Source organism: Microcaecilia unicolor, chromosome 11 (assembly GCF_901765095.1).
Source record: "Microcaecilia unicolor chromosome 11, aMicUni1.1, whole genome shotgun sequence".
NCBI classification, from domain to species: domain Eukaryota; kingdom Metazoa; phylum Chordata; class Amphibia; order Gymnophiona; family Siphonopidae; genus Microcaecilia; species Microcaecilia unicolor.
Window position 1 is genome coordinate 152,363,661 of NC_044041.1, and position 27,402 is coordinate 152,391,062.

The following is a 27,402-nucleotide window of genomic DNA, read 5'->3' on the forward strand; positions in this document are numbered from 1 at the left end:
AGCTCCAACCTCCGTTTCACCTAATTCGGGGAAGGAGGGTCAGGGTGAGTTTTTCTCCACTGAGGTTGTGCTACTGATGCATAAGGCCTTCATGCTGAAAAGAGCTGTGCCGCAGGTGTCTGATACTGCGTTGCATTCTGGTTCCCCTCCGGGTGTTGATGCCCTAGGGATGGCTACAGATGTTATTTCTTCCCCCGAGCGTTGGAAACACGCTAAATATAGATGGGTAAATTCCCCATCTGAATGTGGCACATCTCCCCCCCCCCCTCCCCCCGTGGTCAGGCTGTGGGGAGTCTGAGGGATCTGGAAGACCCTCAGGGACGGATGATCCAGAGGAGGGTGCCGGTTTGCCACTGGATTCGGATGATCCCAATGTGGTTCAGATTTTCCACTGCGACGAGCTGCCAGCTCTCATTACTGACACTTTGCAGGCCCTCTCGATTGATGATCCTGCTGAGGGCGATGCCTCCTCTGTTAATCTTAGGATGGCGAGTACTAAGGAGCCTACTCGAGCCTTTCCTGTGCATGACTCCATCCAGGAGCTTATTTCAGCTCAATGGTCTGACCCGGATGGGCCTTTGAAAGTGGCCAGGGCTATGGGTCAGCTTTACCCTCTGAGTGAGGTTCACTTGGCCTTTTTTTGGGATTGCCTAAAGTGGACACGCTGGTCACAGCGAAGACATGCAGGACTGGCAGCTAGAATCCGTGCTAAAGTGGTCCTTTGAAATATCGGGCCTTGCCTTAAGGGCATATATTTGCAGTTCTATGCAGCCCGCGCCTGTCTTTCTTGGTTACAACAGGCCGTGGATCAGCCCGCGGAGGGGTGCGGGGTCCCTCTCTGAGGTTGCCCCGCAGATGGAGTCGGCCCTGTCATTTTTGACTGACGCCTATTATGATCTGGTCAGAACTTCGGCTAAGCAGATGTCTGTGGCGGTTTCTGCCCGCCGCCTTCTTTGGCTGTGGCATTGGCGGCTGACATGGCCTCTAAGCTAAGGCTGGTGAGGTTACCCTTTCGGGGCCTCCTGTTATTTGGAGATGATTTGGAGAAGTTTGTTAAGACCTAGGGGATTCTAAGCCCCAGCGGTTACCTGAGAATAGGCTGAGGCCTTCTTCCAAGGGTCCTGTATTTCCCTCCTCTTCCAGACCTCGCTTCCATGTAGGTATAGCCCGGGGCGCTCTGCTGGGTTTTCTCAACGTGCCCGTTTTCAGTAGAGGCACTCCTTTCGCTTGGACAAGTGCTCCGCAGCGGCCAGGTCGCAGCCAGGAGTTCAGGGGCATCCTCCACAATGATGGGACGCCGGTCCACTCCTTTATTCATGCAGTAGGAGAACGTCTTTCCCTCTTTTTCGAGGCGTGGACCAAGATTTTATCGGATCAGTGGGTCCTGGACCTAATCAGAGAAGGTTACCGATTGGAATTCGGTGCCCCGGTGAGAGACGTGTTTTTGGAGTCCCTATGCGGCACTGCCGTCAAATAGGCGGCGGTAGAGGAGACCTTTCAAGTCTTGCTGCACCTTGGAGCGGTGATCCCGGTGCCTCCCGCCGGACGCGCCTGCAGTTGCTACTCCATTTATTTTGTGGTGCCTCGAAAAGGCTGGTCTTTCAGACCGATCCTGGAGTGTCAGTGAGGCCCTAAGAGTGTGTCATTTTCGCATGGAAACCCTGCGCTCCGTCATTGCGGCGGTACAGCCAGGAGAGTTTCTCACGTCTCTGGACCTCAAGGAAGCTTACTTGCAATTCCTTTTGGCCCCCGCACCAGCGGTTTCTCCGGTTTGCGGTGTTGGGCCAGCATTTCCAGTTTCGGGCCTTGCCTTTTGGCCTCGCCACAGCTCCCTGTACCTTTCTAAGGTAATGGTGGTGGTAGCTGCCTATCTCAGGCGAGAGGGTATCAGAGCATCCTTATCTCGACGACTGGCTCATCAGAGCGGATTCGGCAGACCAAAGTCTTCTTGTCACAGCCAGAGTGGTTCAAGTCCTGCAGACTCTAGGCTGGGTGGTCAATATACCCAAAAGTCACCTGACCCCCTCTGGTTCGACACTGCCTCGGGGTTTGTCTTTCTCCCCGACCACAGGCGGGGAAGCTTCAGAATCAGGCCGTCTGATCCTGTGGATGCCTCGCCCTTGGGCTTGGGACTTTGTCCTGCTGCTGGGCTCAATGACGGCCACCTTAGCGGTGGATCCCTGGGCGATGAGCGCATATGAGACCACTGCAAATTGCTCTGCTCCATCAATGGTCTCCGATTTCCCAGGAATATCAACGCAGACTGACGTGGCTCCCCTGCGGCCCAGCTCAGTATGGATTGGTAGCTCTCCGACAGGATGCTGTGCCAAGGAATGCCGCTTGCACTTCCTTCTTGGTGCCTGGTGATAACGGATGCAGCCTTTGGGCTGTGGAGCGCATTGCCAGGGAAGCTATGCTCAGGGTCAGTGGACACCCATGGAAGCCGGGGGGGGGGGGGGGGGGTCCATCAATCGCTTGGAACTGAGAGCGATATTCCAGGCTTTATGGCCTTCCACAGGACGCTGAAGGGGCTTGCTGTCCAGGTTCTGTCAGACAACATGGCAGCGGTTGTCACTTCTGTGGTCGTGACCACCCTTAGACTTACCTTATTTCTGGGGGTCAGCATCTGTGCTTGGCTTCTGTCTGTTTCTGTGTTAGTTTTGTCTAGGGTTACCATATGGCTCCAGAAAAAGGCTTTTTTCATCCATTTTGATACAGAAAGTGAAAGTGCCTTGGTGCTTTGTAGCTTTTACTACATGAGACGTGGGGTAAGGAATAATATATTGTAGAGGAATATATTCGAGTTATTCCCCAAGTTTTCCACGTCATCACTGTGACCCCTGACGCAGGTGCTAGTCACCGAAACACGGCCCGTGTCGGGTCTTTTTGTCAAGGCTCATTCATTAAAGAACTGTGTTCCATTTTTAAAGGCCCGTGGTGCTGTTTTTTTTTTTTTTGTCCAGAAAAAGGAGGACACATTGATCCAGTCCGGGTTTTCCTTCCATTGAAAGCAATGGAAGTAAAACCCAGACTGGCTCAATCTGTCCTGCTTTTTCTGGAGCCATATGGTAACCCTAGTTTGTCTCTGTCTCTGTGTGCTGATTACTTCACCTAGACCTCACCTGTGTGGGCTATGCCTCTCTGGGGAGCCAGCATCTAAGATGACTCCCGCCTGTTCTGTTCCAGCTTCCAAGATGGCTCCTGCCTGGCCAGCATCTAAGATGGCTTCCGCCTGTTCTGTTCCAGCTTCCAAGATGGCTCCTGCCTGGCCAGCATCTAAGATGGTTCTGCCTGTTCTGTTCCAGCTTCCAAGATGGCTCCTGTCTGGTCCTTCCTGTGTATTCACTTCCTATGTGCTTCAAGCCTCTCTGTGGTGTCAGTGTGTTTCCTGCTTCTGTCCTGCTGTAGGTGACATCATCTGTGAGGGCCTTCATAAGGAAGTGCTGTACTGGCATTCAGGGCCTTTGCAAGTGTTTAGTGCCAAAAGGTCGTCAGGTTAGTGAGTGCACTGCTGCGCTGCCTTCTTAGCCTTTCTCTGGGGCTCTTGCCCATCTGCCTATTTGTGTCTGTGGACTGCTAGTTCTTCTGTGTGGGCTCTTGCCCATCTGCTATTTGTGTCTGTGCTGCTAGTCCTTCTGTGTGGGCTCTGGCCCTTTCTGCTTTGTGTCGTGGGACTGTTAGTCCTTCTCTAGCCTTGCTCTGTGTTTGGAGTCTGAAGCTTCAGCTAGTTTCTCTCTGTGTTTGGAGCCTGAAGCTTCAGCCCTAAGACTCTGTTAGCTTCTGGTTATTCCTCTGTCTGCTGCCAGCCCTAAGACTCTGTTAGCTCCTGGTTTTTCTCTCTGTCTGCAGCCTGCTGCAAAACCCTGTTAGTTCCTGGTTTATTCTCTCTGTTTGCAGCCTGCCCTAAGATGTTGCTAGTTTCCTGGTTTGTTCTATTGCCTGCCGCATGCCCAAGACTCTGCTAGTATCCTGGTTTATTCTCCTGTCTGCTGCCCAGCTTATGTGTTGCCCTGAATCCTGCTTCTGCCTAGCTAGTGTGTTTATCCTGTGTCCTGCTTCTGCCTAGCTAGGGTGTATATCCTGAGTGTATATCCTGAACCTCGCCCCTGCCTAGCTGCATGTCTATCCTGAACCCCTTTACCAAGCTTGTAGGTATACCCAGCCCCTGTTTCCGTCTAGCCTTGGTGTACGCCCTGTCTGTTTAGTCTGTCTTGTGTTTCTTGCTAGTGGCTGCGTAGCAGCTTTCAGTCCTAGTCTAGTTTAGTTCTGTGCCAAGCCTCCCTCGTGTGTCCTGGACCCAGGGGGGGTCTTCAGTTCATGCCCTGTCCTGCAAGTCCTGCCGGCCGGCCGCACTCTGGAGCTCAACTCCGGAGGAACGGTGGTCAAGCGCAGGTGAAGCTGTTCCTGTTCTGCCTGTTCTAGTTGCCTGCCTCTGTTACTACTCCAGTTCCGAGTTCCAGTCCTGCTCTTCCTTGTGTCCAGTTCCAGGGTGGTCTTGCCTGCCTCTGTCCGCTCCTGGCAGTGGTCCAAGGGCTCACGAATTCCGGTCTGCCTTGAGGACCTGACAGCGGTGGCCTACATGAATCGTCAGGGCGGCACTCAGTGCAGGGCCCTGGCCGCGGAGGCCGCTCAGAATTGCCACTGGGCCGAGCTCCACCTGTAGCTTCTGTCAGCAGCTCACATAGCAGGTCTGAGCAACATGCAAGCCGATTTTCTCAGCAGGCATCTAATCGACCCGGCAGAATGGGAACTGGCAGAAGAAGTTTTTCTTCAGATTTGTGCCAAATGGGGGACACCCGGAATGGATCTAATGGCGTCAAGTGCAAACGCCAAAGTCCCTCACTTTTTCAGCAGACGGAGAGATCCCCGCTTGGCAGGATTGGATGCTCTGGCTCAACCCATGGCCCTCGGGCCTCTTGTATGTGTTCCCTCCGTGGCCCTTGATAGGGGAGTCCTCCTGCGGATTCGGCTGCACTGAGGATTGATGATTCTAATCGCTCCAGATTGGCCATGGCATCCGTGGTATGCGGATCTCCGCCGGTTGCTGGTGGAGACTCCACTTCCTTTACCTCTGGTGCTGAATCTGTTGGTTCACGGCCCCGGTGACTATGGAGGATCCCTGCCGATTTGATTTTACGGCCTGGCTCTTGAGAGGGCGCAATTGAGAGATAAGGGCTATTCTAACAAGGCCTCCTCCACTCTCTTGCAGGACTTCAAGCGGTCCACCTCCGCAGCTTATGCTCGGATCTGGCGCAAGTTTGAGGCGTGGTGTGTTTCAAAGGCAATCACACCCACGCGGGCTACAGTCTCGCTGGTCCTGGGCTTTTTGCAGGATGGCTTACAAAAAGGCCTGGCTTACAATTCCCTTCAGGTGCAAGTGGCAGCGTTGTCATGCTACTGAGGGAAAGTCTCTGCTCATCCGGACATTGCCTGTTTTCTCAGAGGGGCGTTTTTGCTCCGCCTCTGTGCGGTTGCCTTGTCCAGCCTGGACACTGGGGCTGGTGTTGAAGGCTGTCCAGCGTTCGCCTTTCAAGCCGCTTAAGCGAGCATCTGAGAAGGATGTGACTCTCAAGACAGTCTTTTTGGTGGCCATTACATCAGCTAGACGCGTATCTGAGCGTCATGCGTTTTCCTGTCGAAACCCTGTTCTGCAATTCTCAGAGTCCGGAGTGATGGTACGTACAGTGCCTTCCTTTCTGCCTAAGGTGGTTTCAGCGTTTCTCCTGAACCAGTCCATTTTTCTACCTTCCTTGTCTAGGGAGGACTTTCCGGATTCCTTTAGGCAATTGCGTCTTTTGGATGTCCGCAGGACTCTGTTGCAGTACCTACAGAGGTCAAATTACTTCAGGACTTCTGATCATCTTTTTGTCTTGTTGACAGGTCCTCGACGTGGGTGCCCGGTGTCTAAGGCCACTATAGCCCGTTGGCTCAGAGAAGTTATTTTTTCTGCTATCTGCTTTCATGACGGGCTCCCCCTGAAGCATTTAAAGTGCATTCCACGAGAGCGATTTCCTCCTCGTGGGCTGAAACAGGTGTCCTTTCTCTTCAACAGATCTGTTGTGCGGCTACTTGGGCTTCTCAGCTCTCGTTTATACAGCATTACAGGCTTGATGTGGCAGCGAAGCAGGACGTGCATTTTGGAGCGCTGGTGCTGGCTCGCGGAGTTGCCTGTTCCCACCCTATGGAGGGAGTGCTTTTGTACATCCCATCAGTTAATGGATTCATCTGCTGTTGATGACAAGGAAGGGAAAATTACGTTCTTACCTTGGTAATTTTCTTTCCTTTAGTCACAGCAGATGAATCCATGATCCCTCCTTGTCTGACTTTGGTTTTTTGTTCAGTTCTTTCATGCAGATATTATATCTCATCAGGAGGAGTTGATGAACAGTTCTCAAGTTTCTACATGTTGTTCTATTGCAGGAGGTTGAGTTCCTACCTCCTTTGTGTGGTTATTGCTCCGGTTCTGGGTCATTTGTTCGCCTGTGAGGAAAGTTTGTTATGTTATGTACCTTTCTTATTCACTCTGCTTTGGAAATTTCAAATGCTGAAGGCAGATGGGCTATCTGTCCAAGGGGTCACTGTGGTTTTTCAGTGTTCTCTATTTCCACCTGCTGGTAGGTGGATACAACCCATCAGTTAATGGATTCATCTGCTGTGACTAAAAGGAAAGAAAATTACCAATTTAAGAACCTAATTTTCCCATTGAGCCTGCCCATGGCTGGGAAAATGTGGGATATAAATGCTATAAATAAATAAATATCAAATTATTTTAAAGTATTGAAACAAAACACATTAATAAAAATGATACTCCCGATACTCTGTCTCTGATCAGCCTGCCTTCCCAAAAGCCTGCCTAAACAACCAAGCCTTCAGATTAGCTTTAAAGGTCTTGATTGATAAGTTACTACGAAGAGAAATGGGAAGATTATTCCAGATTTATTTATTATTAGGGTTTATTTGTGGGGTGGGGGCAAGCAAAAAGAAAGCACAGTGTCTAGTTGATTCTAGGTGTGCAAGCTTAGGGCTCAGCAACACTAAACAATGGTCATCTAGCAAACGGAGAATAGTAAAACGTGAGAGATAATCGGGGACATCTACCCTGAAAGCCTTAAAGGTCAACAGTGCACTTTGTAACTGATCTATTATTTAACAGGCAGCTAGTGATGACGTCTTTAGTCAAGGGGAGGTGTGAGGTAGCATCCAGTGAAAGATTTTCTTTGTTTCTGTTTCTACTATGTAATCATAATGTACTTCAAAGTGACAGGAATGACGTGGAAAGTGACAATGGTGTGACCATAGTACAGATTGGAGGAGCCTTCCCCCTCTATGTGTGACCTTAACACAGACTAGAGGAGACCTTTCCCTTCATTTGTGATCTTAGCATAGTTTGGAGGCTCCCTTTTCTTCTGTGTGTGATGTTGGTACAGACTGGAGGAGCCCTCTCTCTATGTATGTTTCCATTTCCTTAGTCTTATATCCCACATTATCCAAATCGATTTTGGTTCTATATGGCTTACAGAGTAACAGGGTACATGAGGCGTATTTACAGAATACGTGAGGCGTGGCTTACATTGTGCTAGAGCTGTGAGCCCATAGGTTTACAGTCTAGTGGAGTACTTGCTGTGGTAGCTTGTAAGATAGAACAGCAAAACTTCATCCTAACAGGGTTATTTATTTATTGCATTTGTATCCCACATTTTCCCACCTATTTGCAGGCTCAATGTGGTTTACATTGTACCGTAATGGCGATCGCCAATTCCAAATCAAGAAATACGTAGTGGAGTAGAGGAGTGGCCTAGTGGTTAGCGTGGTGGACTTTGGTCCTGGGAAACTGGGTTCAATTCCCACTGCAGGCACAGGCAGCTCCTTGTGACTCTGGGCAAGTCACTTAACCCTCCATTGCCCAGGTACAAATAAGTACCTGTATATAATATGTAAGCCGCATTGAACCTGCTATGAGTGGGAAATTAAGCAGTCAAGTGTTAAAGATTTTTTTACCGGGGTAAGAAATCAAGTGGTATTGCGTTAAAGTTCAATAATTGACAGTGTAGATGAAGTAGTCAAGTATTGAAAGTTCATTTTGTCTATTTCAAGTATCAGTTTCCTTGTCTGAATATATTGCACTAAATGAAAAATTAGATAGAATAGGCATCTCTGAGACCTGGTGGAAGGAGGATAACAAGTGGACACTGTCATTCCACTTCTTGGAATCCCAATGGATTGAAATTCCATGTGTATCAGAATTAGGGAGGCTAACAAACTGGGGAACACAATAATAATGGGTGATTTCAATTACCCTGATTTTGACTAGGTAAACATAACATCAGGGCATTCAAGAGAGGTAAAGTTCCGTGATGAAATGTACTGAACTTTTTCAGGATTTTGCCAGGTATTTGTGACCTGGATTGGCCACTGTTGGAATCAGGATATCGTGAGGGCTAGTCTAATGGTTCATCTATTAAGTAACAGTAGATAGAAAGTTACAGACCTCTTGTTTAGTGGGTAACGAGGAACCTAAGTATGACAACAAATCAGCGGTGTATTGGTGTCTTTGTTACAATGAAGTGAAGAGATTGTTATTAAAGAGTCAAACTCTGGGCAATGCTCCTTGTGACTCTGGGCAAGTCACATAACCCTCCATTGCCCCAGGTACAAATAAGTACCTGTATACAATATGTAAGCCGCATTGAGCCTGCCATGAGTGGGAAAGCGCGGGGTACAAATGTAACAAAAAAAAAAAAGAAAAACCGAGATGGAGCATACCTTACCACAGACTGAAGGAGCCCTGTGTCCCCTTTATGCATGATATTAGGTACAAATAGGAGGAGCCTTCTCCCTCTATGAATGACTGAAGGAGCCCTTTCCCTTATGCATGATGTTGACACAGACTGGAGAAGCCCTTCTTTGTGTGACTTTAGTATAGACTGGATAAGCCTTCTCTCCCTTTTTGTGTGACCTTATGACAGACTAGAGGAGGCCCTTTCCCTTCATGTGTGATCTTAGCCTAGATTGGATGCTCCCTTTCCCTCTGTTATGACATTAGCTCAGACTGGAAGAGTCCTACCCCCTGTCTGATATAGCACAGACTGGAGGAGCCCTCTCTTTCTATGAGACGTTAGCACACGACTTGGAGACTCCCTTATCTCTTTGTGTATAATGTTAGTATAGACTGGAAGAGTCTTGTCCCTCTGTTTGTGACACTTAGCATAACTGAAGGAGCCCTTTCTCTCTATGTGACATTTGTACAGACTGGTGGAACCTTTCCCTTTATGTATGAGATTGATTAACACAAACTGGAGAGCCTTTTTCTCTCTCTGACATTTAACACAGGCTGGAGTTCCTTCTCCCTTCGTATATAATATTAGCATGGAGTGGAGGAGTTCTCTCTTTGTTCCAACTGCTGCTGCCTGATTCTGTAATCTTAGTGCCTAAGTGTAAGCACCATTTCTGCACTAAGATTATAGAATAGTAGCACATATGTACGTGAATGTAACATTCATGTGCATATTGTGCTATGTGCATGTTAAGCGCTATTCTAAGCTTAGCATGCAACACACATACAGCCTAATTCTATAAAAAGTGCTAAATATGGTGTGTGCAAAGTTGGGTATTGCCCAATTTGCACATGCAATTTAATTGAATAACGAGCTAATTAGCACTGATTGGCTTTTTAACAAGCAATTATTGACACTAATTAGAATTAAATGTAAACGTAAAATTTAGATGCGGGAACTGTGCTTAAATTCTACACCATGAGTCAAAAAAGGGGGCATGGAAAATGGGAGGGTCATGGGCAGATCAGGGGCATTCCTTTTGGTTATGCACTTAATTATAGAATAAGGTGGGATCTGCGTCTAATTTAGGCATGAGCATTTGCACCACATTTCCATTGATGTAAATGGCTGTGTCTAAATGTAGTCGCGGTTCCCAGCTGTAAGCACTATTCTATAAACCACACCTAACTTGAAACATGTTTTATAAAATAGCACCGAGTGGTAGTTTTTTCAGCACTGATTTTTTTTTTTTAGCACCACATATAGAATTTAGTCTATAGTGTGTATCTGCTGGTATGTACATGAATAACTTATAAATAACTTATAAAATACCCCTTTGCTGCTTATCTTACGCCACACCATATTTATAAATGGAAAGCACAAACTTCCTCTCTGTATTGGAGGAGTTGCGATTCATTTGGAACCATGGTGCTTATGTGGTGGAACTGTTAGTTTGTTCAGTCATTTTAGAAAATGGTCATTTTGTACATTAAACAGTTAGTTCAAGAAATTCAATTGGACCCTGCTTTTATTCTCCTAGGAATGCCACCTATACAGCTAGTCAATTTTGAACATTTAGACTTAATTAGGCAATTATTTCTTATAGCCAAAGTTTGTTTAACTCAGAAATGAAAGAACCTATTTTACTGCTAAATATTTTTGGCTTGATAAAGTGTGGTGTATAGCCAGCATGGAAACACTGTCAGTTTTGAGTACACCTCTTATACTCCTCTTCTTCCTTTCAACATGGATTGTTGGATGTCTGAGCCCTCTATAATTCCAGAACAAACACATTTCAGTACAGTTCTTTTAACTTAACTATGTACTTCCGTTGGAAGTGGTGATTTGAAGTAGAATTCCTTTTCTTGAGTCTGCTTTAAAACTTCAGATTACACTGTATTCTCCAGCCTTTTATTGTTTTTGAAAGATCTTTTCCCTCCTTCTTTCTTTGTTCTCAACTGTTGGTTCTTCTACAGGTTTTGAATTACTTATTATGCACCGAGGCCTGGTTGTATGGTTCTTGTTTATAACTACAGTGATGTTACTGTATTGTTTTATTATTATACTATATTCTTATTAATATTATAATAGAATTTATCTGAAATAAAAAATAAAATACTCTAGCTTATGTGCTTAAGTGCAACATTTACATACCAACATTTACAACTGCCATTGACTAGGTGTAAGCGCTTGCTCCTAAATGTTGACTCCCAGATGCCATTGTAGAACAGTGCTTAGTGCCCAGCATGTCGCCCACATTCTGGTGCCTATATTTTGGCAATCTACACCGAATTGACTCTTATATGTGCACTCCAAGGTTATGTATTCCAGATATATTCTCATTTTACAGCTTCTCTTAACTCTTTGTGTTCTTGAATATTTTAGGGTTTCTGGGCCCAATGACCCAAATCTCTTTCTTCTCTGGTTTCAGGTGGCAATAAAAATTATAGATAAGACACAACTGAACCCAACCAGCCTACAAAAGGTAAGAGCAGATCTTCAGTGGCCTGTGGACACTTCAATAATGTATTTTACAAACGGCTGTGTTGAACAGAGAGCAAGCAGTGATTTCACCACACCTACATATTTTAAAGAAAAGTGTCATTACTTTGCACATGTAAGCACTAGCAACTTTGCATGCAAGTGCTGCCTTGAAACATACATGTGTAAATGCCGGATGACATAAAACTACACATATTAAAGGAGCCAATTAAGGAACTGAAGGGGGGGGGATTTACCTGTGTGGGATACCATTAAGACAGGTTATTAGTAACTGAGGACTCATTGCATAAAATGGAAACTGTGCTAAAATAGCACGAGTTAGTGGTAAAATAACTTGTCTTAACGGTAGCCCATGTTGATAACTGAGTGACATTACTCTTTTTTTGTTTTAAATTTTTGAGATGGTATTAGAGGTAAGGCACAATTGCTATGAAATCACTGGTGGAATCCCAAGGTCCAAACAAGTAGATAGCTGACACTAATCACTTGCCTTAGAGCTGCTATGAATGTAGATGGAGAACGTTTTCAAAATTTTACATGTATTCCACATTTCAAAACACGGAATATAAATATATTTTTTGGAGCTACAAGAAACAGTCCCAGAACATGTGTTCTTTTAATCTGCATTTACATTTGTATATAATCTACATGTGTAAATACTGCTATTTATAGTAGAATTGCTGCATAAGGCTTCTAAAATAACTTATTATGGCCCTGTTTACTAAGGTTGCGCTAGCATTTTAGCAATATTATAGGCATCTACGCAGTTAGCACGTGCTAAAAACGTTAACTCGCCTCTAGTGTGGCTTAGTAAATAAGCCCTTAATGCACTTGTTTAAAAAAACAATGGTGCAAAAAGAATTATGTAGCATGCTTTTGGTTTTATATATTATTATTTCCTGCCTATCTAACAATTCTAAGTGGGTGACAATTTTAACATAAATAATATGCTTGTATTAAAAAAAATGTGAGAAATATTGTGCTTAGGCTTTTCTCATTTGTGAACACCCAAAAATGCATTAGCTAGGTATCATGAGCACATATGTACCAAGCATAGACTAAATAGTATGATTATGCTAAACCGAGCATGTTCAGTTCTCTGCTTTCTTTGTTATCACTCTTCACTTTTAAGAGATATACAAGTAAGCCTGCTATAAGCGTATTCTTGGTACCTAAATGTTGGCACCCTCTTTACAGAAGTAACCCTAGAGTAGCCCTGACACTACTGGTCAGGTCACCAAAGATGGAACGGTCATTTCCCCATGTTATTCTGAGTTATGGCAGGAAGATTAATTCTTGAGTTTCCATTCCATCCATCCCCAGCTACATCTTTGACACTGCTCTTTGAAGATCCTTACTGACACAGAAGACAGAAGGTTCTAAATGTCCATTGATGTCAGTTTCTACTCTCTTATCATTGTCCACTCTCCTTTAGGCATTTCACATGCACTGTAGTAGCTCTTTCTTTCTTTTGCACTAATAAGCAACTGCAATGTACCAGGCTTAGTTGTATACCCTGTGGAAGCCAGCAGGAGAAACCAAGATTAAAGAAAGCTAAACAGGATCATTTCTTCTTGCTCTAGGTAAGTATCATAACCTACCCATAATAAAATAACAGGGCTCACTTTTCCACCAGTCCAAGATAGCAACCAAATAATCCAGTCCAAATAGTGGCCATTTATAAAATATCCAGAATATATTGTGAATAATGAGCATACCATGCTATTTAGCTTGAACCCAGTTATCCCACATTTGTGTATCATATTCCTTATTTTATTAATGAATATGCTGAGTGCTTACCTTTTCTTGTCCATGGTAAGGCCTTCCTATGTAGCTTGCTGTGTTTAGTATTCACATGAGACCCTTACTGTGCATGAAAACAAAACAAAAGCTATGCTGAGTCAGACCAAGGTACATTGAGCCCAGCGTTCTTTCCCTCGACAGTGAACAGTCCAGGTCACAAATAGTTCTATTCTTATAGTTTATTCAAGATTCAAGCAATGTCTTTCTAAAGTCTATGGGCTAGTAAAAGTTTTTACCTTTCATCCAGGAATTTAGCCAAACTGTTTGAGCCCCTCTGTATTAGTTATGTTCACCATGTCTTCCAGCAGCAGATTCCACAGCGTAATTATGATTTCTTTTCAGTCTGCTGGTCATTTGTTTCATGGACTGTCTTCTTGTTTTGATGCTGTTTATAAAGTAAAATAACCATTTCCTATTTAACTGAGTATAGTTTATTAAAGGGTTCTTTTACTAAAGTTTAACTCAAGTTATCTGCAGCAGGGCCCATAGGAATAAAATGTTTTAGTAAAAGACCCCCTCAAATTTTCTGTACCACCTAATCTGGCTACAATGTTTGATAGGAAAGAATACAATAACATCATGTCTTGTTCAAATAAAACAAATTAGAATTAAAATGAAAACAAAACAAGATAAAAATTGGCTGAATGTGTATTAGTGCTGAAATGATTGGAGCTATTCACCAGGTATCCCAAAAGCCAATTGGAAATCATAAGGTTTCAGTACATGGAAGAGTATCCCAAATTGCAGGGGCAAATAAACAAGAGTGCTGAGTGACTTGTGGATTCTAATTTAGCTGTCATAGGGCTCGGTAAACTAAATGGTAATCATGTAGAGGCATCACACATGGGCTACCATAAAGACACGTTATATTACCACTAACTCATGCTATTTTAGCACAGATCCCAAATTTATGCATGAGACCTAGTTGCTAATAACAACAGTTAGCAGTAAAATAACATTCTTAACGATGGCCAAAATTGTTAACTTCCCCCCTTAGAGATCTAAGGATCAGGTTAACATATCTAAATAAGCGGGAGACCTACTTGAAAATCTTTGAAAGTTCCAAAACCAGAATTTTGAATTATATCCTGTATGTGTTCCACCTTACTACTGATTCTATAAACTTCTTTCATATTTTCCTCTCAGCTGTCTCTTTCCAAAATGACCCTAACCATGTAGATTTTATTTATAGGGGCAGGGCTGACCCTGCCAATAGGGGAATACGCGTTCGCCTAGGATAGTAGCATTTGAGAGATGGTGTTATGGACGGAATGCAGCATTTAGTCTTCCCCATTTTTCCTTCTTCCTGCTGCTACTGCCCTTTCTGGGATGAAAAAAAGCATATTCAGCCCAAGCACTGCCAATCCTGCCTCCCTACCCCCATAGAAACTGCTGCATAGGGGTGGGAGGGCAGGATGCAGCAGTGCCTCATGCCAGCAAGAATTCACTTGTCCTTTTGGCTCCAGAAAAGGAAGGGCAGCAACGAAAGTAACATAGTAAATGATGACAGATAAAGACCTGTACGGTCCATCCAGTCTGCCCAACAAGATACACTCAGGAATAAGGAAAGAGGGGGAGAAGCTAGATGGTGGACATGGGGGAGGGGAAGAGGGATGGGAAAGGGGAGCTGCTGGCAACATGGGAGAATGTAGGGAGAGGAGGTGGAGATGGTGTACTATGGGGGTAGGGAGAGGAAAGGAAATGATGGACACATGGGGGGGAACGGAGGGGAAAATGAGATGTTAAACTATGTGGGAAGGGGTAGGGAAAAGAAGGGGAGATGCTGGACTTTGGGAATGTAGGGAGAGGAAGGGAGATCCTAGACTATGGGGGGTAGAGAGGGAAAGGGAAGATGATAGTCTATGCTAGGGGGTAGGGAGAGGAAGGAGAGATACTGGTTTTGGGGAGGTAGGAACTGGGAAGAAGAGATGTTGGACTGTGGGTGGGTGGGGAGGAGAAGGGGAGATGTCCACATGGGAGGAGATAGAGAGCAGAAGGGGAGATATTGGACTGTGGGGGGGGGGGGGGGAGGGGGGAGAAGGGAAGATGTTGGACTATGGGGGTAGGGAGGGGAAGGGGAGATGCTTTCCACATGGGGGAGGTAGGGAGGAGAAGGGGAAATGCCAGACTGTGGGTGTAGGGGGCTAAAGGGGAAATGCTGGACTATGAGGGGGAGGGCCTTGATTTGCCCCTTGGGTGAGGGGTGGGGTGGTAGGGTGTACAGCTAAAGTTTTGCCTAGGGTGTCAGATACCCTTGGGCCAGACCTACATAGGGGAGATGTGCCACCCTCATCATTTATGTTGCCATTTTTTAAATCTTTTCTAGTTATACCATATCCTTTTTGAATGGAGTAACCAGAACGCCACACAAAACTCAAGGTATAATGATATTCTCATTTTTTTGTACTCAATTCTTTTTCAAATAATTCCTAACATTCTAATTACTTTTGTGGCAGCTGTAACACACTGGGATGAAAATTTCAGCATATTAGGGAAAGGGAAATGGGACTTGATAAACCGCCTTTCTGAGGTTTTTGCAACTACATTCAAAGTGGTTTACATATATTCAGGTATTTATTTTGTACCATGGGCAATGGAGGGTTAAGTGAATTGCCCAGAGTCACAAGGAGGTGCAGTGGGATTTGAGCTCAGTTCCCCAGGACCAAAGTCCACTGCACTAACCACTAGGCTACTCGCAAATACCCCAATATATTTTTCTCAGGGGGTGACCACTAACTCAGAACTCAGCATTTTGTACCAGTAGTTGGGATTATTTGTCCCTATGTGCATCAGTTTGCACGAATCACATTAATGTCCTTATTTTAGAAGCACTATTCAGATTTTGTTTATGCATGACCTGGCATTTAGATATTTATAATAAATAAGCCCCAATAAATAAATGAATAAATAAGCAAACATGTATTCCCCATTTCAGAAGGGGAATGTACATCTATGCCTAAAGATATCATTGTTGGGATGTACACCTACATTCATGGACATCTTGGTTTCAGAAAAATGTTACTTTTGAGTAGTGCTCCATTGGAGGGATTAAGGGAAGTTGCCACTTTAATTCCCCAGTGGTTGATGGCTCCCCCCCCCCCCCCAAAAAAAAAAAAAAAAAAAAAAAGCAAAACTAGCAATATACTGGGCTCTGTGACAGCTTTGGGAAAAATAAATGTCTCTGTTTCTATCATGGGTTAGGAACTGGTTGAGTGGAAGGTGACAGAGGGTAGTGGTAAATGGAGTTCACCTTATGGAAAGGATGTTACCAGTGTTGTGCTGCAAGGTTTGGTTCTTGAGCCAGTTCTTTTTTAATATTTGTAAGTGATATTGCTGAATGGCTGTCTGGTAAGGTTTGCCTCTTTGCAGATGATACCAAAATCTGCAATAGGGTAGACACCCATGATGGTGTAGATAAAATGAGGAAGGACGTAACGAAGCTCGAGGAATGGTCTGGAATTTGACAGCTAAGATTTTATGCTAAACAATGCAGGGTCATGCATTTGGGGCTGCAAAAACCTGAGGGAATGGTACAGTTTAGGGGATGAAGAACTTTTATGCACGAAAGAGGATCGTATGTGATGATCTTAAGGTGTCCAAACAGGTAGAAAAGGCAATGGCAAAAGCTAGAGGAATACTTGGGTGCATATGGAGAGGAATGACCGGTAGGAAGAAGGAGATGATCAGGCAGCATTTTGGTCCAGATATGATATGGTTAGTAAGATCATAGACCCTCTAAATTTCGCAAAGGATTGGTCACTTCTTAGAAGAAATTCTGGATGAATTGGCCCCCTGTGGTTCTAAAACTCAACTAATAAGGAAATCTGATAAATGGTTTGATGATGAGTTATTGGAGTTGAAGCGTAAATGTAGAAAACTAGAACAAATATGGCTTAAAAATCTGTCTACTCTTAACAAGACAATTTGGAGATGTGCAAATAAAGAATATAATGCAAATGGAAAGTCTTTGGATACAAAATTCTTAATTAAATACTGTCTGATCTTACCAACACTAAGATTTGTACTAATTCTGTTTATGATAAAGAACCTTCTGCATTTCAATTGGCTAAGTATTTTTGTATTAATGTAATTTCTATCAGAGACCAATTTGACAACAATATTTCTAGTTGGGAGACAATTGTAAACCGCGTGGAGGGGCATAATCGAACGCGAACACCTATCTCCATGGGCGTCTATGTCCGAAAACGGGTATGTGAAGAGGCGGGACAGACTGTATTTTCGAAAAAATGGACGTTTTTCAGCTGGGGCGTTTGTTTTTTTTAGCGATAATGGAAACTAAAAACGCCCAGCTCAAAAACGTCCTAATCCGAGCCATTTGGTCATGGGAGGGGCCAGGATTCGTAGTACACTGGCCCCCTTGATATGCCAGGACACCAACTGGGCACCCTAGAGGTCAGTGTGGTGGACTTCAGAAACAGCTCCCACATGCATAGCTCCCTTACCACGGGTGCTGAGTACCCAATCCCCCTCCCCCAAAACCCACTACCCACAAATGTACAACACTACCTTAGCTCTTAGGGGTGAAGGGGGCACCTACATGTGGGTACAGTGGGTTTTGGAGACCTCCCATTTACCAGCACAAGTGTTACAGGTAGGGGGGGATGGGCCTGGGTCCACCTGGCTGAAGTGCACTGCGGTACCCACTAAAAGTGCTCCAGGGACCTGCATACACGCAGGCCTCTAGGATTTGTTGCTGCTATATAACATTGGCACACCAGTTGACACCTGAAGACTAATCTCTCTGAAAACGTCCTTTATTGGAATAAGCATGCTTACTCAAGAGGTTGTGCCCCACTGGCAACGAGTCTCGCTGGTACTGAGATTAGCAGTAGGTCAGAGCTGGCAGAATGCTGTACAATGCCCTCTTTCAGCCACATTCAAGGGAAGAACTAAGTTCTCTAACGTGGCTAACACGTGAAAGGGATCTAAAACTGGCTTACAAAAATGTTGGTAGTTGGTAGGCACCATGGGAGTAGAGCCTACCAACTACCAACATCGTGAGCATTTGCCACAAGCTAGTGGAATCACGGAGCCCAATACCCTACACCCACCACAATGCATTGCTGATGTGACTCTGCAGTGCGCATAACAGAAAAGGTGTCACACTCACCTGAGAGCCACATCAGAACCAGGGAAAGGCTGTCACAGGATAGAACACATTCTGCTGTCATAGAGGTGGGTACGGCATTTGAGGCTGGCATAGAGACTGGAAAAAAAGTTTTAAAGTGGGGTTTTTTTTGGTGGGAGGGGGTTAGTGACCACTGGGGGAGTCCGGGGAGGTCATCCCCGATTCCCTCCAGTGGTCATCTGGGCAGTTGGGGCACTTTTTTGGGACTTGTTCGTGAAAAAAAAGGTCCAAAAAAAGTGACCCAAAATCGCGGTAAAAATGCCTTTTTTTTCGATTATCAGCTAAAGACGCCCATCTCTCCTCAGCCGATAACCACGCCCCAGTTCCGCCTTCACCATACCTCCGACACGCCCCCATCAACTTTACCCGTTTCCGCGACGGATTGCAGTTGGAAACGCCCAAAATTGGCTTTTGATTATACCGATTTGGGCGCCCACGGGAGAACGACGCCCATCTTCCGATTTGGGTCGCAATATAGGCGTTTTTTCTCTTTCGATTATAAGCAGGATAGTCACCTCAGGATCACTTGTGGTATATCAAGTGCTGAAAATAAAAATAAATACATTTTCCACTATTTCTTCCCCTATCCCAGTGATAGAGTATGGATGGAATTTGCTTATTTAACATCTTACTATTCATTAGACACTTGTCCTCCATATGGCCGACAGGTAAGGAGCCCAGGTGGGGAGCTCCCGAGGTCCAGAGGAAATAAAACCTACCTGGACCACCTAGCACCGCTCCCAACCGGACCGGAATGGACCGGAACTGAACCGGAGCTGATCCGCAATCGACCGGGGAGTTGCAGGACCACGAAGACCAGCGCAGGTGAGCAAGCCCAAGACTGACCGAGACGGCCTGGCTGCAGCAGACCTTGCTGTCCCGCCACACTCCCGACCAGACAAGTCCATTTGGGCTTAACTGAGCCGGTCGGATCGGCCCAAACTTAGCAGACCGAGTTTCGAACTGGTCCAAAACAAAACAAAATCGTAACTGAATCGGCTCCCCAGACCGGAACGAGATCGCAGCTCTCCGGGGCGAATAGGCAAGCTGGCCGCAGCTGACCTCGTGGCCTGACACACCCGACCGGACAGACCCATCTGGACTGGCCGAGCATGTTATGATTGGGGTCTGAACCCCTCTCAAACTTACCTCTTTCCTGGGGGTCAGCTTCTTAGCTGGCTTCTGTTTCTTTTCTCTGTCCTTTCTGAGCTGGCTCTGTCTCTCTGTGCTGGCAGCTTCCAGCAGCATGGCTCTAATTGTTTCACTATACTGCACCTGTGTGTTTGTTGCCTGAGTTGCTCTACCTCTCTTTGGGTGTACTGGCTTCAAGTGCTTCACGGTTTTGCATTGGTGTGGATTGGGCCTCTCTGGGTCAGTGTGCTTTTGCCTAGGTCTAGGGAGTGTGACATCATCACGGAGGGCCTTGATAAGGAAGTGGTGTTGTTTCCTTCAGGGCCTTTGCAACAGTGGTGTTTGCTTCTGGCTACTTGCTTTAGGTCCAGGTTAGGTTAGTGCAGTGTGCACTTGAGTCTTGTGTGTTTGACTTCCCTGTTTTTCCCTTTTTGTTACGGTGTGTAGCACTGCTGTTAGTGCAGTGCTGGAGTTTGGTGCTGGGAGCACCCTTGTTAGTAAGTGTTTAGGAAGCAGCTTTTGTTGTTTGGGTATTTGGCTTTCCTGCTTGTTTTCTTGTGCTTTCCCCGCTTTTCCTCGTGACCTGTGTTTAGCTGCTGTAGCTTGGTGCTTAGGAAGCACCGGGGTGAGTACCCGTGTTTAGCTGCTGCAGCTTGGTGCTTAGGAAGTACCAGTGTTAGGTCTGGCATTTGTCTTCCCTTCCTTTTCCCTTGTGGTTTCCCTGCACTTTTGTTAGTATAGGGCGTAGGGGCACCCCTGTTAGTTTCTGTTGGGAGCAGTGCTGTTAGTGGAGGGCTTAGGAGCTTTTCTGTTGGTGCTGGGCTTAGGAACACTTTTGGTCACTTTAGGAGTTAGGTACACTTCAGTTACAGCTTGTTCTAGTCCTGGTCCCTGTGTCGTCCAGTAAGTCCTGTCGGCTACTCGAACCCAGGAGCTCAACTCCTGGGGGGCTTAGTAGCTAAGTGCAGGTGAAGCTGTGTGGACCAGTCCAGTGTGCTCCAGTCCCGTGTTCCAGTCCTGTGTCCTCCAGTCCGGGGGACCAGTCCAGTGTGCTCCAGTCCAGTGTGTTCCGGTCCGGTGTGTGTTCCAGTCGGGTGTGCTCCAGTCCAGTGTGTTCCGGTCCGGTGTGTGTTCCAGTCCGGGGGATTGCAGTCCAGTGTTCCAGTCCTGTGTCCTCCAGTCCGGGTGATTCCAGTCCATGTGTTCCGGTTCGCTGGGCAGTGCCTGCAGTCCCTGCCGGTGTGCTTACCCAGTGTTGGTTGGTGGGATTTGCCTGCTGCTGTCGCTCCTCGTCAGCAGCCCAAGGGCTCACGTTTGCTCCAGAGCCCAGCCCCGCGGGCTCTGAACCTGAGAACCTGACAGAGCAAATGAGCAGGCGAGAGGCCCGAAGCTGATCGAGACTGTTGGCTCGCCGTGCCCCAGAGCGGAGTGGCGAAGCTGCGGCAACATCGAACGACTCCCGGGACGAGACGATCGCAATGCTCCAAGGCAAACAGGCAAGCAAGAAAGAGGCCCGAGATGGATTGGGACTGTTTATCTGCCACGTCCCAGAATGGAGTGGGGAAGAGGCGACGAGACCGACCGGCCTGTAGACCGACGATCTTCGCGAAGAATTGCTACCAAAGAAGCCACCCGAAAATCCCTGAACCGGAGCCCAATCGAAAGCTGACGAGAACAGGCTAAGGGAGACCTGTTTGAGGAGTGGCTTCATCGCTCACAAAGGACTAAATAGGCTCCCTTCCATTCATAACCTATGATACCAGCTCAAGTCCTGCAGGCATTGCTTCTAAGTGCATTTGGATGACGGCAACTCAAAACACGGGAAACAAAGACTGACTAACTGATTCCTTGCTTCTATTAGCCTGGACAAGTATATTTCCTCACCAGTTTAACTAAACACTGAACACAGCCAACATGCATCCCAACAAACTACTCATGCTAATCTACTTCCTTCCCTTAATTTACCACGTGTGGACCACTCCCAACATAAGCAACAATCTTCCCACAACACACAAAGACCACAGCGCAACAGCGCAACAAACCAAAAGAAAAACAACCAACTAAAATTAAAAACAAACACATACGGAAATAACCAACAGAAAGAGAAGAAAAGATATAACAAAACCAAATACCAAGAAAACAGACAAATAATAAAAATCAACACAACCAAGTCCCAAACGGAATCCTACAAACAAATCCAAATGGGATACATAAACGCCAGATCAGTGATAAGTAAAACAGCGACTATAACAGATTGGATCATCGCAGACAATCTGGACCTCCTATTCATCACTGAAACCTGGATTCATGACCTTAAAGACCCTATAATCCTAGAGCTATGTCCACCGGGATACAAAATTAACCACTGGACAAGAAACGGAAAAAGAGGAGGAGGAATAGCAATTATATACAAATCCGAGTTTATCATCACAACAATAACTGAAACTATTCTACCGCAACTTGAAATTGCTTCAGTAAGAATTAACCATCCAAACCTGCAAGAACAACTTACCGCAGTCTTGCTCTATAGACCACCAGGCAACTGGCAAGAATCCCAAACATACCTCATGGACTTTATCTCGAACACCTGTGTCTCCAGCTCAAATCTCATCATAATAGGAGATATCAGTCTACATCTCGAAGATCTCAATTTAAACAGTACCCAAGAATGCGACGAGTTCCTACAATTATAGGACCTTCATAGGACACACACACAACCTACCCACAGAAAAGGACTCACTCTAGACATCATCACACACAACTTTGATCTCGATACAAACCTTATACTAACAGACACAAAATGGACACCCGTACCATGGTCGGACCACTATAAAGCAAACATCTCCCTCCAATGCCGAACAAAAGGACCACCGAATAAACAAGAACAGAAAACCTACACCACGAGAGGAAAAATAGACCCGGTAATATTCTGGCAACAGATTTACCACAATGAATGGACAATAAAAACAGATACAATCCAATTCCTCTTAGAATGGGACGACAGATGCAGATTTACACTAGACAACATTGCTCCAACCCAAACAAGAACCTCACACAGAAAGAACTCAACACCTTGGTTCAACGAAGAGTTGAAAAAACTCAAAACACAAGTCAGAAGGTTAGAACGAGCTTGGAATAAAAAGAAAGACGACAATACACTTAACGCCTGGAAACAATGTCAAAGAAAATACAAATACCCCATAAGACAAACCAAAAGACTACATTATAAAACAATAATCGGACCAAATTACAAGGACACACATAAACTTTTCCAACTCGTGAACAAACTATTAGATATCACACCAGTCACAACCAACAGCAAAGACACTCCTGGAGCAGACAATCTCGCGAGATACTTCAACGAAAAAATAGTACAATTACGACTTAAAATACCTGTCAGCACCATCGACTATGCTGAACTCCTTAACTGCCTAGACCCAGCCCCTGGCATTCACCCAGCGGACAGGACCTGGACTAACTTCGAGATATTATCGGAGAACATCATCTCCCAAATGCTCAAAAAATTTGCCAAATCTCATTGCAGACTAGATATATGCCCAAACAACCTGATGACATCTGCTCCTCAACAATTCATAAACGACATAACGAAACACCTGAACTACATGCTACAAAATGGACTTTTCCCGAAGGAAAAAGGAAACGTTTTACTTACCCCCATACCCAAAGACGCAAAGAAAAGTGCCAGTGAACTAACTAACTAACTACAGACCAGTAGCATCCATTCCCTTAATAACCAAATTAATGGAAGGGTTGGTGACCAAGCAACTTACAAACTATCTAGATAAATTTTCAATACTTCACGATTCCCAGTCAGGATTTCGGTCTAACCACAGTACCGAAACAGTATTAGTAACTCTCATGACCAAATTCAAACAAACGATTGCATCTAGTAAGAACATACTACTTTTACAACTTGACATGTCAAGCACTTTCGACATGGTTGACCACGGAATTTTATTACACATCCTTGAATACTTCGGAATTGGAGGCAACGTCCTCAATTGGTTCAAGGGATTTTTAACCACAAGATCATACCAAGTGACATCTAATTCGACTATTTCAGCCGCATGGGTACGTGAATGCGGAGTACCACAAGGATCCCCCCTCTCGCCGACTCTATTCAACTTAATGATGATACCCTTGGCTAAATTACTATCAAATCAAAACCTTAATCCATACATTTACGCAGATGACGTAACGATCTACATCCCATTCAAACAAGACCTAAAAGAAATTTCCAATGACATCAACCAAAGTCTTAATATCATGCACTCTTGGGCGGACGCATTTCAGCTAAAACTCAATGCAGATAAAACCCAGTGCCTAATACTCACCTCACCTCACAACACAACAAGAAAGAATTCACCGCCATTAACACACCAACTCTAAACCTTCCTATTTCAGAAATTCTAAAAATTCTTGGAGTCACTATTGATCAACACCTAACACTAGAGAACCACGCGAAAAACACAACCAAGAAGATGTTCCACTCAATGTGGAAATTAAAAAGAATAAGACCTTTCTTCCCAAGGAGTGTTTTCCGCCACCTGGTACAATCAGTGGTGCTCATTCATCTAGACTATTGCAACGCACTATATGCCGGCTGCAAAGAACAAATAATCAAGAAACTCCAGACAGCCCAGACCACTGCAGCTAGACTCATATTTGGCAAACCAAAGTTTGAAAGTGCCAAGCCCCTACGAGAAAAATTACACTGGCTCCCACTTAAGGAACGCATCACGTTCAAAATATGCCTTCTAGTTCATAAAATTATCCATGGAGACGCACCAGCTTACATGTCAGACCTGATAGACCTACCACCTAGGAATGCCAAAAGATCATCCCGCACATTCCTTGATCTGCACTTCCCCAGCTGTAAAGGAATGAAATACAAAATAATGCATGCGTCAAACTTTACCTACCTGAGCACACAGTTATGGAACGCACTGCCGCGCAGCTTGAAATCGATATACGAAAGAAGGAACTTTCGCATATTACTGAAGACACATCTCTTTAATAAAGCGTACCACAGGAGAGAACAATGGTTGAAGTGAACGCCAAATAGTGGATCGTGATGGAAGGCTGACAGAAAGATGGGGGTTAAAGACAGCAGAAACATGGAGGAGACTTTGCTTTGATTAATACACATGTTGATGGTGACTCGCCGTTGCGAGTCAAAAGGACTTCTGGTTGTGGTTATGAGTAGACTGCTTACTGGTCAAGGACACCAGAGGGCGGCAGCCCTCAGAACAATAAGAGTGTGTCCTAATCCTGGGGACACGGAAGCTCACGTGCCATTGGGCATGATGGGGGGTACAGTATTCGAGGGGGGGGGGGGGGGGGGGGAAGGGCTCAAGGGACAGAGGGGAGGGAGGATTAGGAAGCGAGGGACAGGTCAAAGGAAGGCTAAGAAGAATGAGCGAATGTGGGCGAGTGAGATGTATGTAAGGAAGATGTGGCTGTTTGATAATAAGGGTGGGCGAAATGTAGACAAAGAACTGAACCCGGGAGTTGGAGGCTGGGACACCTCCGTGGTGTATAAAAAATGGAAAGCAGAATTGGAGTCACACACTAATATACAGGGATGACAACTTTAAAGATTGTGACTTGGAATGTGGGGGGCATTCACTCACCAATAAAGAGACAAAAAATATTGAAGGTCCTTAATGACCAGAAAGCGACAATAGCCCTCCTACAAGAAACGCATCTGACACACATAGAACATGAGAAACTAAAGAGATGGTGGGTGGAGAGATCATAGATTCCCCGGCAGTAGGAGGGAAAGGAGGAGTGATAATTTTGATTCGTAAGGGACTGCATGTAAAAATACGGAAAACGGTAAAGGACACCAGAGGGCGGTATGTTCTGGTGGCCTTGGAAATAGAGAGGCAACCAATGTTGATATGCAACATATATGCACCTAATACCTTTGAGAAGGTGTTTTATAAGACGCTCTTGAGCAGAATGCAGGATATGGGAGAAAACCTCATAGTGATGGCTGGCGACTTCAACGAAGTCAGAGATCCGCTACTAGACAGATCAAGGCCGACGGGGAGGGAGCTGTCCAGGGGCCAGAGGGGATTGGGGGTACTAGAGGAGGCGCTGGATGTGATAGATGTCTGGAGAACCTTGCATCCATTGGAAAAAGATTACACGCATCTGTCTAGGGCCCACTCCACACTGTCCCGCATTGATTACATATTGATTGCAAGGGAATTGCTAACACAAGTGCACAGAGCTGAGATAGGACCAATAGCTGTCTCTGACCATGCCTGGGTGTCGATGGAGATGAGACTGGATAATAGCGCGCAGAGGACTTTCTCTTGGCGCTTCCCGACATATCTTTATCGAGATAGACAGTTTCAGCTGCAATTACAGGCGAGATGGAACAGTATCAAGGGGAAAATGAGGCCCATAGGAGTGATCCGGTCCTTTTTTGGGAAACCGCAAAAGCGGTTCTCCGAGGTGAGACAATAGCCTATAATAGTTTTCAAAAGAAGTACGGAAACGAGAAGTACTGAGATGGGAGAAGAGGGTAACAACCTTAAGGAGAGAATATGGCCACACTCAGACACCAGAAGCGCTGGGCCCGGTTGTTAGAGGCGCAGCAAGCCTTAAATGAACTGCTGCAGCAGACAGCGCAAAAATCGCAATGTACTACAAATATCAATTATATAAATTTGCTAACAAAGGTGGGAGATCTTGGCTAGGCTACTGAAAAGACAGGCGGGGTCTAGAAAAGTGTTATCCCTAGCTAATAGCCAAAAAGAGTTGAAACACACGGATAGTGCGATAGCGGAGATCTTTAGGCATTTTTATGAACAGCTGTATAAGCGGCAAGCAGAGGTGGTGACCCCGAGTACAACATATCTGGATAGTGTGGAGATACCAAAGTTGGAAAATGCAGACCTAGAGATTTTAAATGCAGAAATATCAGAAGACGAAGTAGATTGGGTAGTGCAGCAGAGTTCCCTGGGGAAGACACCTGGGCCGGATGGCCTCAGTAATGAATTCTATAAATTACTTAGACCAGGAATTGGACGACAGCTAACAGAAGTATTCAATGAAGTGGTTAGAAGGGGGCAGATGCCCTGAACATATGAATAAGGTAATATTACGGTAATACTGAAGCCACATAAGCAGGCACACTTACCGGAATCTTACGGCCTATCTCTTTGTTGAATTCGGAGACGAAATTTTTAGCTAAGATTCTGGCGAATAGACTGGCCCGGTTTCTGCCGACAATGCTGGAAGAATCGCAGGTGGGATTCGTGAAAGGTCGAAAAGTGGTTAGGAATCTGAGACGAATACTGGGGCACTGGAAAGAGTAAGAGACGAAGGTTTGCCAGCCATGTTAATAAGCTTTGATGCCGAGAAGGCCTTTGACAGAGTGGACTGGGGCTTTTTGTTTGAGACCTTATCGGCCTATGGCATAAAAGGATTTTTCGAAAAAGCGCGGTAAAACGTTATACACGGAACCTAAGGCGGAGAATTAGTGTCAATGGGCTATTCTCCGACTGGTTGATATAAAGCGGGGCACTAGGCAGGGATGTCCGCTTTCGCCGCTGCTGTTTGTATTGACCCTGGACCCGTTACTGAGGGAAATTAACAACAATGTAGAGATCAAAGGAGTTCGGATCCTGGGTCAGGAATTTAAAACTGCAGCATTTGCAGATGATTTGCTGGCGCTGATAACCGAGCCGAGAACCTCATTGACCCGGTTGTTGGAAAGCATGGAGGAATACGGGGATTTTGCGGGTTTTAAATTGAACCTAGAGAAATCAGAAGCCCTAATAAGTGCTGGGGTAGATTCTAGAGATTTGGACTAGGACAAAGATTCGACAGGCGCACATGGAATTTAAGTATTTGGGAGTGCAACTGTCGATGGATCCGGCAAATTTATATAAAAGTAATGTCCCTCGATTAATTGGGGAAACTAAACACAACTAACAACCTGGGTTTCATTACCGCTATCTTTTCTTGGTAGGATTCATCTATATCGTATGGTCATATTCCCGAAAT

At 45.4% G+C, this 27,402-nt stretch overlaps 1 protein-coding gene across 5 annotated transcripts in view; it reads left to right on the forward strand.

The window, feature by feature from the left end:
- Positions 1-27,402, forward strand: part of MARK4 (microtubule affinity regulating kinase 4) — a 672,690-nt gene that overhangs the window by 231,079 nt on the left and 414,209 nt on the right. For 4 of the 5 annotated variants that reach the window (XM_030220223.1, XM_030220222.1, XM_030220221.1 and 1 more), the window contains one exon: positions 11,206-11,259. In XM_030220223.1, the coding sequence (XP_030076083.1) occupies positions 11,206-11,259 (54 nt within the window). Of the gene's footprint in view, positions 1-11,205; positions 11,260-15,405; positions 15,459-27,402 lie in introns of those variants that run through there. The other variant, XM_030220225.1, reaches the window with a different exon arrangement.